The following is a 14082-nucleotide window of genomic DNA, read 5'->3' on the forward strand; positions in this document are numbered from 1 at the left end:
CTTAGAACGTACGTACGTACGCACTAGAGTTCACTGCACGTGCACCATTATTGATTACCGTTAACTCAACTTTCTTTTGTCTTTTAATCTTCAATTTTTTTTTTCAAAAAAATGACAATATCATCTTTTTAAATAAGTTTGCGGGTAAAGTTGCACTTACAATGATACGTATTTTTTCATAACTACAATAGCAATAATAAACTTACATAATGATAGCAATTTGCAAGCGTTTTCGAACCACTCAGGAAACGAGTGGAATTTACGAGTCAAAATTCTTTAGAAAGTCCACATCATAATTTCGCCGACCGCACGTAATGTTTTATAAGAATGTGAATGTGTGATGTTTTACATTACTAGATACCAATATAATAAATTAATTCCATTTTCAGTGGCAATTATGAAGAATATTATTGAAATAAAATAACAGTCTAGGATTATATAAATTATCTGTTAATGTGTTTGCTTGTTTGTGAGACATATCATAGTGACAAAATGTTTGAAATGTGGAACAGTGTTACCTCTAAAATTGAACAGGCTCAGCAGTCGAATTCTCAGGCTCAGCAAGCCCATACGCCTAGTGGATCTATCAAAGGTAATTACCATATCTTGTGGAAGCTCTTGGTTTAACGTTATTGAGTTATAAATTCTGAATAAAATGAATAGATCTTTCTGTTATAAAATAAATCTTAGGGCATATAGAGTATGGAAAGGATAATAAATATATATGGACTATTTATATTCGGGTATTAAATTGGTCATTACAACATTACTTTAGTTAATGGTCATAACTTTAGTGACTGCTTCAAAGCTGCCGTTTATGATCTTGGTAGTTAAACTGCAGTTGACAGTATACGATATATATAGGGGAGCTTGGGGCTTGTTGTAACATTTTTTTTAAATTAATATATTTTGAAATGCGCTAATTATATTTAAACAAAGTAAAGCTAGATTGATGCAGTATCGATTCCTCTACTAAAGCAAGTAAAAATAGAAAAAGTGCGTTGGTACTACTTGCCCCGTGTTTGGGGCTTCAGATAATTTATTTTTGCTTCTTTCCACGAAAATTGAAATGATGCTAAGTAATTCTTTCCATATCAACGTAAACTATGATTAATACAAATAGTGTCTCCTGTCATAGAAATTCTTATCATAAATCAACGTAAACTACAATTAATACAAATAAAAGATATGTCTCCTGTAAAACAATTTCAAACTATACATTATTCACTTGAATCTATATATTAAACTTGTTTGTTACAATTAGCCCCAAGGTTTTGTTTTAACTAACCCCAGGTGTGATTAGATAATAATAACGCAAACCGTAAATTGATGATAGAACCATTTTATATTAGATGTCAAAAATGACGGACTTGCGGACTTCTGTATACTGCGTCGGCCTGCGGGACATTTTAATATTATTCAAGATCCTATTGAAAATCTTGCCCCGTTTCAGTATATAAATAATCAAATAAAATTAAAATAATAAACAAACAAATAGGTTTCTATATCTTAGTATTATCAACCGCGACTAAACTATTATTAGTAGCGGTGCATACACATCAGTAAAAACGTATATAAAAATTCACGTATATAAACAATATCAAAACCATGAGTCTATGAATAGAAACCGTACTTTTTTACTTGCGAAAGCTGAAGCAGCCGTTTCGTAACTGAAATTTCGGCCATTGACCCGGAACGGGTTCGCATCTAAAACAATTTTTATATTAGGAATTGTTACATTCTCGTGTCCCGATCTCGCAAATATTACTATGCGAATCATTTACTGACATATTCGAGTGTAAAAAATTAATTATGCGAGCTCATATCAATAACAAAAATCTGTTCGTTCACTATTTTATTAATTATATATACAGCTCGAGCGCGGCGATTGTCTTTGGGGAACTCACCAAAAGAAAGCTAATTCTGAAACCGAATGATTAACAACACGTTATTAAATGTTTGTGAACACTCGCGTAAGACTTGGTAATATGTTTTTATGTATAAGGTGTTTATAACAAATTTATAAGCACTTTTTTTAGTATTAATGCTTAACGAGTTTCAAATACATTTTTCATAATTGTTGATACTTCATTAAGCGCTCGCTTTCGCGTGCGTAATGAAAAACCAACTATCATGAAAAAATAATTTAAAAAACATAATTATAAATAAGCAATAAATTAAATTTTTATCGCATCATCACTTACCGATATATCAGCATTTGTCACACAACTTTTCTATATTAAATTGACAAAACGCTGCTTATTATAGTAATTGGAATCATTCAACAAAGATAATTTATTAATAGAAAGTTTAGATAAATGGATATTTTTGTGGTGATATTATTATGTAGACAAAATGTCTCTAATCATTTGTCTATTTTTGTTCGTGTATTTTTACAGATAACTTTAATCTTCATATTGATGTAAATTACACAAAGTCATTATTATTTATATATGATCGATATTTTAAATGTATATATATATATATATATATATTTATATACAAGTATGACAACACAAAAAACTTCTTTTTTCCACGTATTTCCCACATTGTTCAATATTGTTAAGACAAGCTCCAGCCAATAATGGCGCAATATTGGTAATATGGGCCAAGATTTAAATATTGCGCCAAGATTCATATAAAAGATTTAGATTTTTTAAGATTTAAAAAACATGTGTTTCATTGAATAGGTTGAATTACAGTATGTAATTAAAATCTATAAGTTTATTACCCAAGGGTATTATAACAGTGTTTATAAATATTGCTGTACATTTTATCTTAATAATCTGTATATATATATATATATATATATATATATATATATATATTATGGGAAAAAAACGGAAAATCTTTACCTGGCGTGAGGGCTACCGTGATCAATAAAAGATTATGAAATACATCAGCTTTATTTATATTGATAATTCTACTTTAATAAATTAATAAATTTGATAGAAATATTGTCTCTATCACAATGAATATAAGTATAATTTTTTCAAAGTAAGCCGATTGTCTCCAATTTGAATATAGTATTCCATGTTGATAAAATTTCTATTAACGTCAGAGTGTAAAAAAATAAAAATATAATTCTAATAATTTAAAATTGTCATTTGTTTTTTTATGCTTATTAATAAAAATGACTGTTAATATAAATTATAAAAGATTACAAAAATTATACATTTTTATTCTTATGATAATTTGTCATACTAACAATAAGGATATATTGATCCTATAGCAATAACAAAAATAATTCTTTAGAAAAGTAACTTTACTTTAGGGGGCGTTTATTTTTCACGTGATCGATTTTTCAGAGATTTTTGGACCCCCACTCTTCCTTGGTGATACATGGTTATATTCAAAATTACCCCATACCCCTTGGTGACACGTGGTGGTATTCAAAATTGCCCCCTCTCCCACACCAAACATCACGTGTAAGAGAAAAAATTGTAAAAATATTGTTTTTTTCTAAATGTTTGGATTTTTTAAAGAAAAATTAGGTAAAAATTAAATTCACGTTATATATTACTATTCCCACGTGATTTTTATGCCAAACCCACTCTCCCCCCAAAAACCTCACGTGATTAGTAAAAATGAGTAAAAATTATGTTACTTCAGCAGGTTTATCTTTTATTCTTGAAGATTAAATTACAATCTGTTGATTTTAATAACACAAATATGTAGTAATTAAAAGGTAAAATATAATTTCAATATTTTTAAAGTATGAACTATGTACTTTTAACGAATTTGTAACAATTTTGTTAGCACAGAAGTTTTTTTTTGAATGACGATCAGAACAATCACATTCAATAAGCATTGGGATATAATTTTCATCTGCTTTGCCAAGAAGTTTGCATTTATATTTAAGGGAAGGGTGAGGAAACATTCTCTACATATAATAAGTAGCTGTCGTGTCTATCATTTTCTAAGTTCTTAACAACTCAAAAGCAATGAAATCTTTTTTATCTTAAGGGAAAAGGGGCAGAAGGACGTTTTGTAGGTGTAATATCTGTAGGTACTGTATCATTTTCTAAGTTTGTTAGATTTGTTCACACAGCGTGTATATCAAAGCTAAATAATTTGCATACACAACACTTGCCAATACGCGACACGTTCGTATGCAGGTTGTGTTGCTTTTGAGAAAGTTTTTCCAGCAACGAAACAATGATCGCGCTGTTTCGTCATCGGCATATTGTCTCTCGCACAACGATCGCGTAATATACCGCTGAAAACTTCTTGCTCACGAATTCAATTTGTTCCTTCAACATCTATAACTATTAATAGAATTCTAACACAAAATACCGGTAAAATCTTTGGATACAAAAATAATTTTTATCCAAAAGTACCACATCTCAATTTTTGATCAGATGATATAAAAAGCTAATTAATGTTATTCCTTAAAGGTGCTTTAGTAATTTTTTTTTAACTTTTCGTTGGGCAAGTTATAGTAATCGCAAAAAATCGAAAATGAAATCTTTTTATATATCTTTACGTTTTTATTTAGACGACTTAAGAGAAAAAGGCCAAGTGATCTGCCGGAACCAACAACATAATTGAAATTGAAATTCTGTTATGCAGAGAAAAATGTTCCACACAAACTACTTATAATTATTATTTATCATTATTGTCATTATTATTAACTTCTCGAAGCAGAAGTTTGTTCTCATAAAAAAATCCGATTCGCTAATTTTATGTTTTCTCAAAAAATTTCAAAATTAAAAAAAAAAAAAAAAATTCAAATTTTTCAAAAAATTTAAATTTTAAAATTTTCTATTTTTTTCAAACTTTTCAATGTTTTCAAAAAATCTTAAATTTAAAGCTTTCATAAATGTTAAATTGCGATAGGGAAAGTTTCATTAATTTTTCTCAAGGCACTAGTTATACCGAATATATGCACCTATTCTATTATCAGCAAATTTTGAGTAGCACTTGGAATGCCTAAATCCAATGCCAATCCAGTGATTGGACGTCCGGATATGAGCTATCGTTAAATTAATAAATTTCCCTTTACCATCCTGTAAATACGTTGTGTTACATTTATCTCTCTATCTATCCTCATGGAGGAATATATGCTAAGTACGTAACTCCGTTTTACAATTTTGCTGAAACCGGTTTTACATGAAATGAGTACTTGTTCAAATACTATCTAAACTAGTTGAGTAATACGATCTTGTGTGGTATTAAACATCGATATAGTATATTATAATGATAAATGACCGCATACCTACAGATCATAAACCGTGCAATGTACCATATGTCATGGCACGTTTTAATATCGCAGTTTCCCATAAGTATTTGCAAAAACATATCTAGGATAAATCAAATCGTGGATAGCAATTTATCAAAATAAATGGAAAAAATTTCATTTTTGGAATGTTTGATTAAAAAATTTTGGTAGTAATGTTGAATTATTCATTTCAATAAACTTTTGATTGTCATGACAAATCAAATCTAGTATCACTACGAGTGTACTGAATCAAATCGTGGATATGAAAATAAATGTTTTAATCATGTTACATTAAAATATGTAAATTTTAAAAATTTTTGACAATGGTCAGAAAGTTCGTATTTTTGAAAAAAAAATTGCCTCCATTTTTACTGGTGGTTCAGGTGCAAAAACTACTATTAAATAAAAAATGGAAAGTAAGATAAGAATTTTCATTTTCATTTCAATTATATTTAGATTGTCCTCACAAATCAAATCTATAATTTTTATCAAAATAAATTTTTTAATTTTGGAAAGTTTGATAAAAATTTAGATAGTCATGTTTTTGATTTGTAGAGCTAACAGTAAGACAAATTATACTTTGAGTAGTTTGAATAAATAAGAAAGAAATATAAACAAAGAATTAACTGCGGATATATATATATATATATATATATATATATATATATATATATATATATATATATATATATTTGTGTGTGAGTAAAAAAACATTGATAGATTTTACAATCGCCGCTTTCACTTGTATTTTGGATATCATACTTTTGTGTGTGTGGAATATTTTGATTATAAAAAAACATACGAACATCGTTTATCATCACTACCTACATTACATGTTCAGAATGGAAAGTATCGATAGTGCAAGAGTCTTAATGGAAGGAGCTATTTAGACAGGGAATTTGGCATAAAAGTAATAGTAATATGGTTTATGCCAAATTTTGATGAGGAGATGAAATTGTTTATGCTTAAGCTTTAATTGTTAGTTATTGGACCCTCAGGAGTCCTTGACAACATTCAGGGGTTTCACGTCAGCGAAAAGAAAAATTAGGGTTCTCGAAATGAAAATTACAAAAAAAAACGGTATTGAATCACAATACAACACGTTAAATCTTATATAGTATGCTATCCATAATAAAAAATCATATACACCTATTCCCCATTTTATACGGATTTTAGTTTCCATAAAAAACCGTGTAACTAAAAAAAAACACTTGTATATGGAAAAATCGTGCTAAACGAAAATCCCTATGAAACACATTTAATAATTTCAATATTATTTCAATATTAAAACAAATATAAAAAAAACTATTTCTGCTATCAATAATATAAAAACACCAATTAAAAACAAAGTTTTAAATAAAAAAATTATGCTTTTTGTTTTGATACTTCAAACAAACTACCTCATACACACAATAAATTTAGTTTTGATCATAAAACGGGTGTTTCCATCCTATTTTATATAAATATTATAATATTTTGATAGTACAACTAGTAAATCATAGTTTAGTTTTATAATTAGTAGTGTTTATAATTACATTTAAATACAAACTTAATAAATTTATTTAGAGAAGTTTTATTTTCGAAAACCGCGTAAGATCGAAAATATGTAAAACAAGTACCATGTAAAACAGTACTTATAAAAACAGTACAGTATTCATAAAAAGAACCAAAAATTAGATAAAAATATTTAAATATTACTCTTTTAAAAATAAATATGTATATAGTTGTAGCACAAATAAGCATTCGATTTGGTCGCATGTAAAGACCAAATTTGCTGCCTATTGTAAGGCTTGGTAATATTCTTTGCGCTTTTTGAGACTATCATAGCATTTCTGGATACTAAAGATAAAAAACAATCTTATAGTTGTAAAATAGTGATCTAACAAAAATGTAGACTTAACATCGTAATCCGGGAGATGTAATGTCAAACTTTACAAAATTGTTGCAAAATGATAATTAAACATTTACTTAGTTTGGTTTAATGATTCTTTCGCTTACTTTATTAATTTAATATTATTTTAAATTTAATTGATGAATGAATAGACTCTTTTTTGTATTTCCTTAAAAATAGCAATCAGGACACAATGAAATGTTATAAACTATTGTTACATAGAAGAGTGAAAAACAAAGTTAGAATAAAAAAATAAATAATACAGAGTTCACTCCATGAAGAGAAGTCTGATGTTTTAATAAATGTATACATGCAAGTTTTATTTTTACTTTTTTACTAAAAAAATCTATAGCGGGTAAATATGGTCAAAGCTCACAAGAGGTCCACGACGCAAGAAAGTTTGGGAACCTTTGGTCTATATTGAATTTCCTTTGGAACTTATAAAATTCGACTTAATTGCAAAGCAATGGAATTCTTTCCTCGACGTTCTATAATGAGCAAGTCGTCGTGCAACTAGAAACACGAATACCGTAACAACGTTTGGGAAGCTTTACCATGTAGCGGTATATTCAACGGTACCACACTGAAATCCTACCGGAATGACCAGTCGTACAGTTTTTTTTGTGCTGTCTTCTTCTTCTGCTACTTCTTCTCGCATTTTGTTGTTTTATTCAACAAACACATTTTATTCACAGTTTACAGTTGCCGCAATGAATTCGTAATTTACCCGTAAGCCCGGTCGTGCGACTTATGACTTGATATTAAATAGCAGAAAAAAGTCTGAATTATGCGGTATATTTTGGCAATTTGGAGAATAATTTAAAATTCATTATGAGAAAGTTTTGATGTTGAGAAAAATTTAATATAGAAAAAGATTTATAGATATGTTATGAATATACACGAGGTATATGTATGCGTACACATGTATATGTATATGTATATAGGATATCCCAGAACTCAACGTCAAGTAGAAACCGGGTGATAATATTGATCGTAATTGTCTTGACAAAAAATTATAAAAAAAAAAGTTATAAAACGTTGTTTGAAAACTAGAAGCTTTTAAGTGCAAACTAGAGCTTTCGTCAAATTGTGACGATTTTTCGGTTATTGTGATTAATTTTTATGAATTTTCTTCATTTAAGCTATGGATTCGTAATCGTAAACAGCATTTCTAGGACCAAAGTTAAATATGACACAATTGTCCTAAGTTTTCAAGAATTAGGACTTTTTGTTAAACTATGAAATTTTTGAAAACTGTTGAATTTGAGAGGCTCTTAAAAAATGAACAAAAGTGTGTTGGCAAGTTTAGTCAAAAGATGGCTCATTTAATCAGGATCGCAAAATGGTGAAATAATTAATTGTTTCATTATGAAAAAATTTGAGTAATAAAATAAAAATCTAGAAATGTCAAAATTTTTGCTAGTGCGTCTCAAAGTTGAGCAATTCTAAAAATTTTAAGTTCACAGTTCAACAAAAACTTCTAATTTTTGTACACTGGGGGCAATAGTGTTATTATTTTTGGCTCTGGTTCTAGAAATGTTATTAACAAATACAAATCCAAAACTTAATTCATAAAAATTAACCACAATAATAAAAAAATGGCCACTTTTTCAGAAAAGCTCTAGGTTGCAGTTAAAAGCTCATAATTTTCAAACTACGTGAGGTGAACAAAAAATCATTTTTTATGATAGTTTTGATCAATAATATCACTCGTTAACGTTGAGTTCTGGAAAAGAAATGTTATTAATGATTACAAATCTAAAGCTTAATTCGTAAAAATTAATCACAATAATCAAAAAATGGTCACTTCTTCAACAAAGTTCCAGGTTGCAGTTTTCAATTTTAAACTACGTGAGATAAAAAAAAATCATGATTGTTATGGTCAATATTATTAGCCGTTGACGTTGAGTTCTGGGATACTCTGTATATATATATATATATATATATATATATGTATGTATATATATATATATATATGTATGTATATACATATGTATCATTTATAATTGCGAATGTAATAATGTACTTAGTGTATATGCATGAGCAAATATCATAATCAACACCATGAAGTAATAATGGCACAATTTAATTAAAACTAATCATATTGTTTTATAAACCAACATATAGCAGCTCACTATAAATATCAGTAAATTACACTTGTGCAGTAAATGTCAAGAAAACAATAAGTAAAATATCTCGTAGCTAATTCAGTTCCTTATTAAGATCATCTGGTGAGAAGTGTAAGAAGCGATAATTAGAATAATAGTATCTCCGTGATCGCTGCCAACCCTCGTGATCTGTAACGGAGCTTTTTCTTCGGTAGTAAATTCGCGTATGTCATTTGTCGCAGTGTAACCTGATTAGTGTCGTACTTAGAAGGTCTCGGTTTTCGAATCAGGTCTCGTTCTCAGTCATAGTGGAGATCTCGTTTTCGAGACAGAAGTCGATCACGTGCGGTGGGCGAACCGGGCGGCGGCTATCGTTACGAAATACTCGATGTGACGTCACATTTATTGCACTGGATATGTGCTTTCGTGTCGCCGCCACCGATAATAATGCCTCCGCGCAAAGAAGGAGCGTACAAATTCATAATGCCGGGAATCTCGTCTCCTCTGCGGGAATAAATAACGGCAAGTATGCGAGCTCGCCAAAAGGCCAACGTTGCATGCGCCGCTATGTAAAACACTTGGCTCTGTAATGGCAGCAGAAAACGTGTAGAGATACCCAACTGTGTATTATTTATCATTCATATACCACGGGCGCATGTTTTGACATTTAAGTACCATTTGGGGGAGGGCCGTCTTTAAGGTTTCGGGCCTATAGATTTTTTTTCACGCTAATGACAACTACTATTTAGACTGTGCAGTATCACATTATTTACCATAATGTATCCAAATTTAACTCTTCAATTAATTTTACACATTTTTTATATTATTAGTAATTTTTACATCTATCCTGAAATGAACAATAAGTATATATAACTATAAGTATAAGTATATACAACTATAAATGAACAATAAGTATATATAACTATAGGATCCAAAAAAAGACTTAACGAATACAAAATCTTCTAATTATTGGCAGAGATTTCGAAAATTGACGGAAATGAACCATGAATAACTTTTTCGATCTTGATATTGTTGACAACCTGACAACGTGTAGTTGCGATGTCCATTTTCAATTGTCAATAGCTCATTTCGAGCACTGCGATGTGCAATGCCAATAGCAAATCTCTCACACTATTTTTCCCTTAGAGTATAACTCAGCTTATGCCTTAAGGCTGTATTACCTATATATTCTTTACGAATTATAACTTCGACAATGCGACAAGATTTATGTATGTATTGTTTAGTATTTATAATTCTTATAATCTAAAAGACCTATTTTAAGATTGTCTGCTACTTGTATTTGTTGCACGCTTGTGTTGTTTATACTTGGCTTTGTCGGTTTAACTGGTTTTAAACCAGGATAATACTACCGATTTCGAAAACCGCTTTTTTCTACTAAAATCCGGTTTTCAATGTATGAATGACAATTTAAAAACAATTAAATGACAAATGTAGCCAAATGTATCAGATGGATGAAAACTCTGTTGTAAATCAATAGCCGTCCTTCTTTTCACTATTATAGAAATATTTCACAAGGGATAATTGTTTTTAAAGTTATTTAATTTTGGTATTTTTTCTACTAAATTGCATAAAAAAAATTTAACGATGAAATTGAACAGTAAATAATTTCAGTCAAAACTTTCTTCCAATCACTCGAAATTTTTTGTAAAAATTTTTTGTTCGAATTATTCGAGCCAATAGTTTTTTACGAAAACTCGAAACCGGTTTTCCAAAAAGTATTATTCGAAAAACGGTTTTCTAAAATGTCGTTTTTAGTACAATCCCAAGTTTATACCAATGTCTGTCAACCATTTGAAAGTATATATACATTAATGCTGAATTCACTTACTAAACTAAAACTTTAAATTGTCATAAGGCACGTGGTTATTAAAATAGTCATTAAACATTACAATTATGTGCATGTTCATTTTACAGCCGAAGGTCTAATAGTAGATAGTAATACTAGATAGTGAAAAATGCAGCCTTTTCTCATCCTTTCGATTGTCTGTGTAATGGCTTATTGAAACAAAAGAACCTTGCATTACAATGATACCATAATGAGGTGTAAATGAGTCAACAACTTTCTCAATCATAATCCTGATAAAACACTTGATCGTTTTATTTGTGTTTCGTTCTCTAAATTTTGTGTTCGTGTGAGTAATGCACCGTGAACTATGATAACGTTTAATACTATGTGTCGCGATGTTAAATATTGCATCATAAAACAAATCTCTGATCCGTCAAGAAGAATAAATCAGTAAATTACATTTTTGCAGTAAATGTTAAGAAAACAATATGGAAATCAGTGGTGCATAGCATCGTGTGTTAAGGCAAATTGATGGAATTTCCCGTACCAAAAATTAATTTTTTTAAAAAAGCTTTAACATGCAAGACTTAGGACAAATTGGATTTTGATAATATAGCAATTTTTGTAAATCTATCTTTATTATTTCAGAATTTTTTGAAATTTTTTGTTTTTTTTTTAACCGAAATAACAGTTCGAGGTTCGTCAGTTCGAACCCCGATTTCGATCGGAAAAATGCAAATTCAAATCGTGCTGCATAACTGTTTTAGAAACAAAATATCGAAGCGCGTAAGCGCTGCGTTGCTGTCTTACAGATTATAAATCTTGGTATGCAATCTATAGAAATATAAACAAAGTTTATACTTATTATTAAAATTTCTATAAAATTTTTGATAATTTGATGTGCATATGTCTAATGATTATTTTTGACCTCCAAATGGTATTGTTTTAACTTTTTTAATTAGATCTCCGGACATGCTGGACATGCCTTCTTCATTACGTGTGTGTAACTGAATTTTTACTTTTCGCTCTTTTTAAGTAAACTGTAATCACTAGTTGCCTACGTAAAACTACATAACGTACAGATGTTTCAGAATAGATTCTAATTAGAATCTAAGAGATGATTTTTTATATGCTTATCGTAGGCCTATAATATTTGAGAAAAATCTGTCGTTTCATCAGAATCGTCAAAAAAGTTTCAATGAAAGATTTGATAAAGCTTTAGTAGAAACAGAGTTTACTTTAGTACATACGATAGGACCTGCTTCATACATAGAATTATTGTACAACGTTGTATTTTATTGTGGCGTCGTTGGTCGTCGCAAAAATACAAATAGTGAGTGTATGTATTACTATGCATTAGTAGTTGCAGTACGTTCGGCCTTGGTAAGAGTATTCAACTTTTGTCCTAGTTACGAACACCTATACATAGATCAGCGCGGTTCTACAGCGCTACATAGCATCGCGAGCGCGGCCTATGATCGCCGTTGGGATGTGTGCGTGCCTGCAAACGCTTGTGCCGTTATTACCGCAACTACATCGCACGATGTAGATGTAGTAGTTTCGTGTGGGTGTATGCGTGTATTATATAATACATGCATGTAGTAAATATGTACATGTATGTAGTAGATATGTTGTATACTCTGTTGTATGAGCTATTGCTCATAAGGCCATGCACTCTGTTCGTTGGGATGTATCGCCTATCCTGTCTTGTCATTATTATTGCTATCTATTTTACGTCTACTAGAAAAATTCACCGACATCAAACAAACATTACTAGGAAACCATCAATAAGAATTTTCATTAAGTTGGCCTATTGACTGATTAATGGTGTTCGTTAATGTTTTTCCATTCCTGTAATTGCTACGCCATAACAAGCTTTGGATTATTTAAATGTTAAGCTCGCGGCGGGACGCTTTATACACCACTGTTATTAACTTCCCGTAGGGTAGGTTATAGTAATCGCAAAAAATCGAAAATGAATTTTTTTATTATATTTACGTTTCTGAACATTTTGGCACACTTTACAAAAAATCGATGTATGCGTGTGAGTATGTATGTGCGGATACATTTTTTTTCGTAGTGAACGGATCAACCGATTTTAATGATGCGAAAAACATTCGATTGTTATTGACGGAGAGACGTGCTGATTAGTTTTTGCCAAAAGCAGTTCCTACCGCTTCGAAGATACGGAGCAAAAAATGCTAATTTTGAGAAATCGACCGATTTGAGTGATTCAAAAAACATATCACTTGTATAGACATAATGCAGAACTGGTTGAATTTTTGGAAAGGCAGCAGTTTGGAGATCCAATGTAAAAGTAAAAAATATGCCATTTGGCGGTCAAAATGATCATTAGATATATGCTCATCAAATTATCAGATATTTTATAGAGATTTTAACAATAGGTGCAAATTTTGTTCACATTTGTATGGGTTCTTTACGAAGACTTATAATGTTTAACTATGTCTACAACGCGGCGCCTACGCGCTACGACGTTTTGTCTCTAAAAGGGCTACGCTACGCTTCGCTATCGCTTTGAAAAAAATACAGAAAAGAAAAGAAAAATCCACGTTAAAGATATTCAATATTTTCAAAAAGTTTCAAATTTATCAAAAAAAAGCTTTTAGAAATTTAAAATTATGGTACCAGCACTTTGCCTTAAGGCACGATGCCATGCACCACTAATTTTGAATTCAATTAATAGATTCATAAAAGTAACATGTGTTTTTACTTCAAATGTCTAATAATCAACTTTAGTACAGTTAGAAATTTATAAATATCGATATCGGGTAAACAGGGAATCCATGGAAAAGCAAAAGGACCCCATTTGGGAACCTATGGTTTAAATGTTTAGTTCGCGGCAGGACGCTACACTGCACTGTTATTTACCTATTTATTATTCAAACTAAATACATTGACTACACATCTCGAATAGTTTTTGTAAATTTATCATCAAATCTACAACGGCTGTGTATTTTGTGCAATACACGGCATGTTGTTAATAATAGAATCGCATGTCCCGAGGATCTCCGATAGAAAATCGTATGCACGTCTT

At 30.1% G+C, this 14082-nt stretch overlaps 1 protein-coding gene across 1 annotated transcript in view; it reads left to right on the top strand.

Annotated features, from left to right (window-relative positions):
• The first annotated feature begins 486 nt into the window (after positions 1–486).
• LOC113378333 (probable nuclear hormone receptor HR3) overlaps positions 487–14082 on the top strand; it is a 134597-nt gene continuing 121001 nt past the window's right edge. The window contains exon 1 of the mRNA XM_026618873.1: positions 487–592. Within this exon, the coding sequence (XP_026474658.1) occupies positions 493–592 (100 nt within the window). The 5' untranslated portion in view covers positions 487–492. The remainder of the gene's footprint in view (positions 593–14082) is intronic.

The sequence above is a fragment of the Ctenocephalides felis genome, unplaced genomic scaffold (assembly GCF_003426905.1).
Source record: "Ctenocephalides felis isolate EL2017-DRISC unplaced genomic scaffold, ASM342690v1 CF-g0.4_SCAFFOLD_01886, whole genome shotgun sequence".
In the NCBI taxonomy this organism is placed as follows: domain Eukaryota; kingdom Metazoa; phylum Arthropoda; class Insecta; order Siphonaptera; family Pulicidae; genus Ctenocephalides; species Ctenocephalides felis.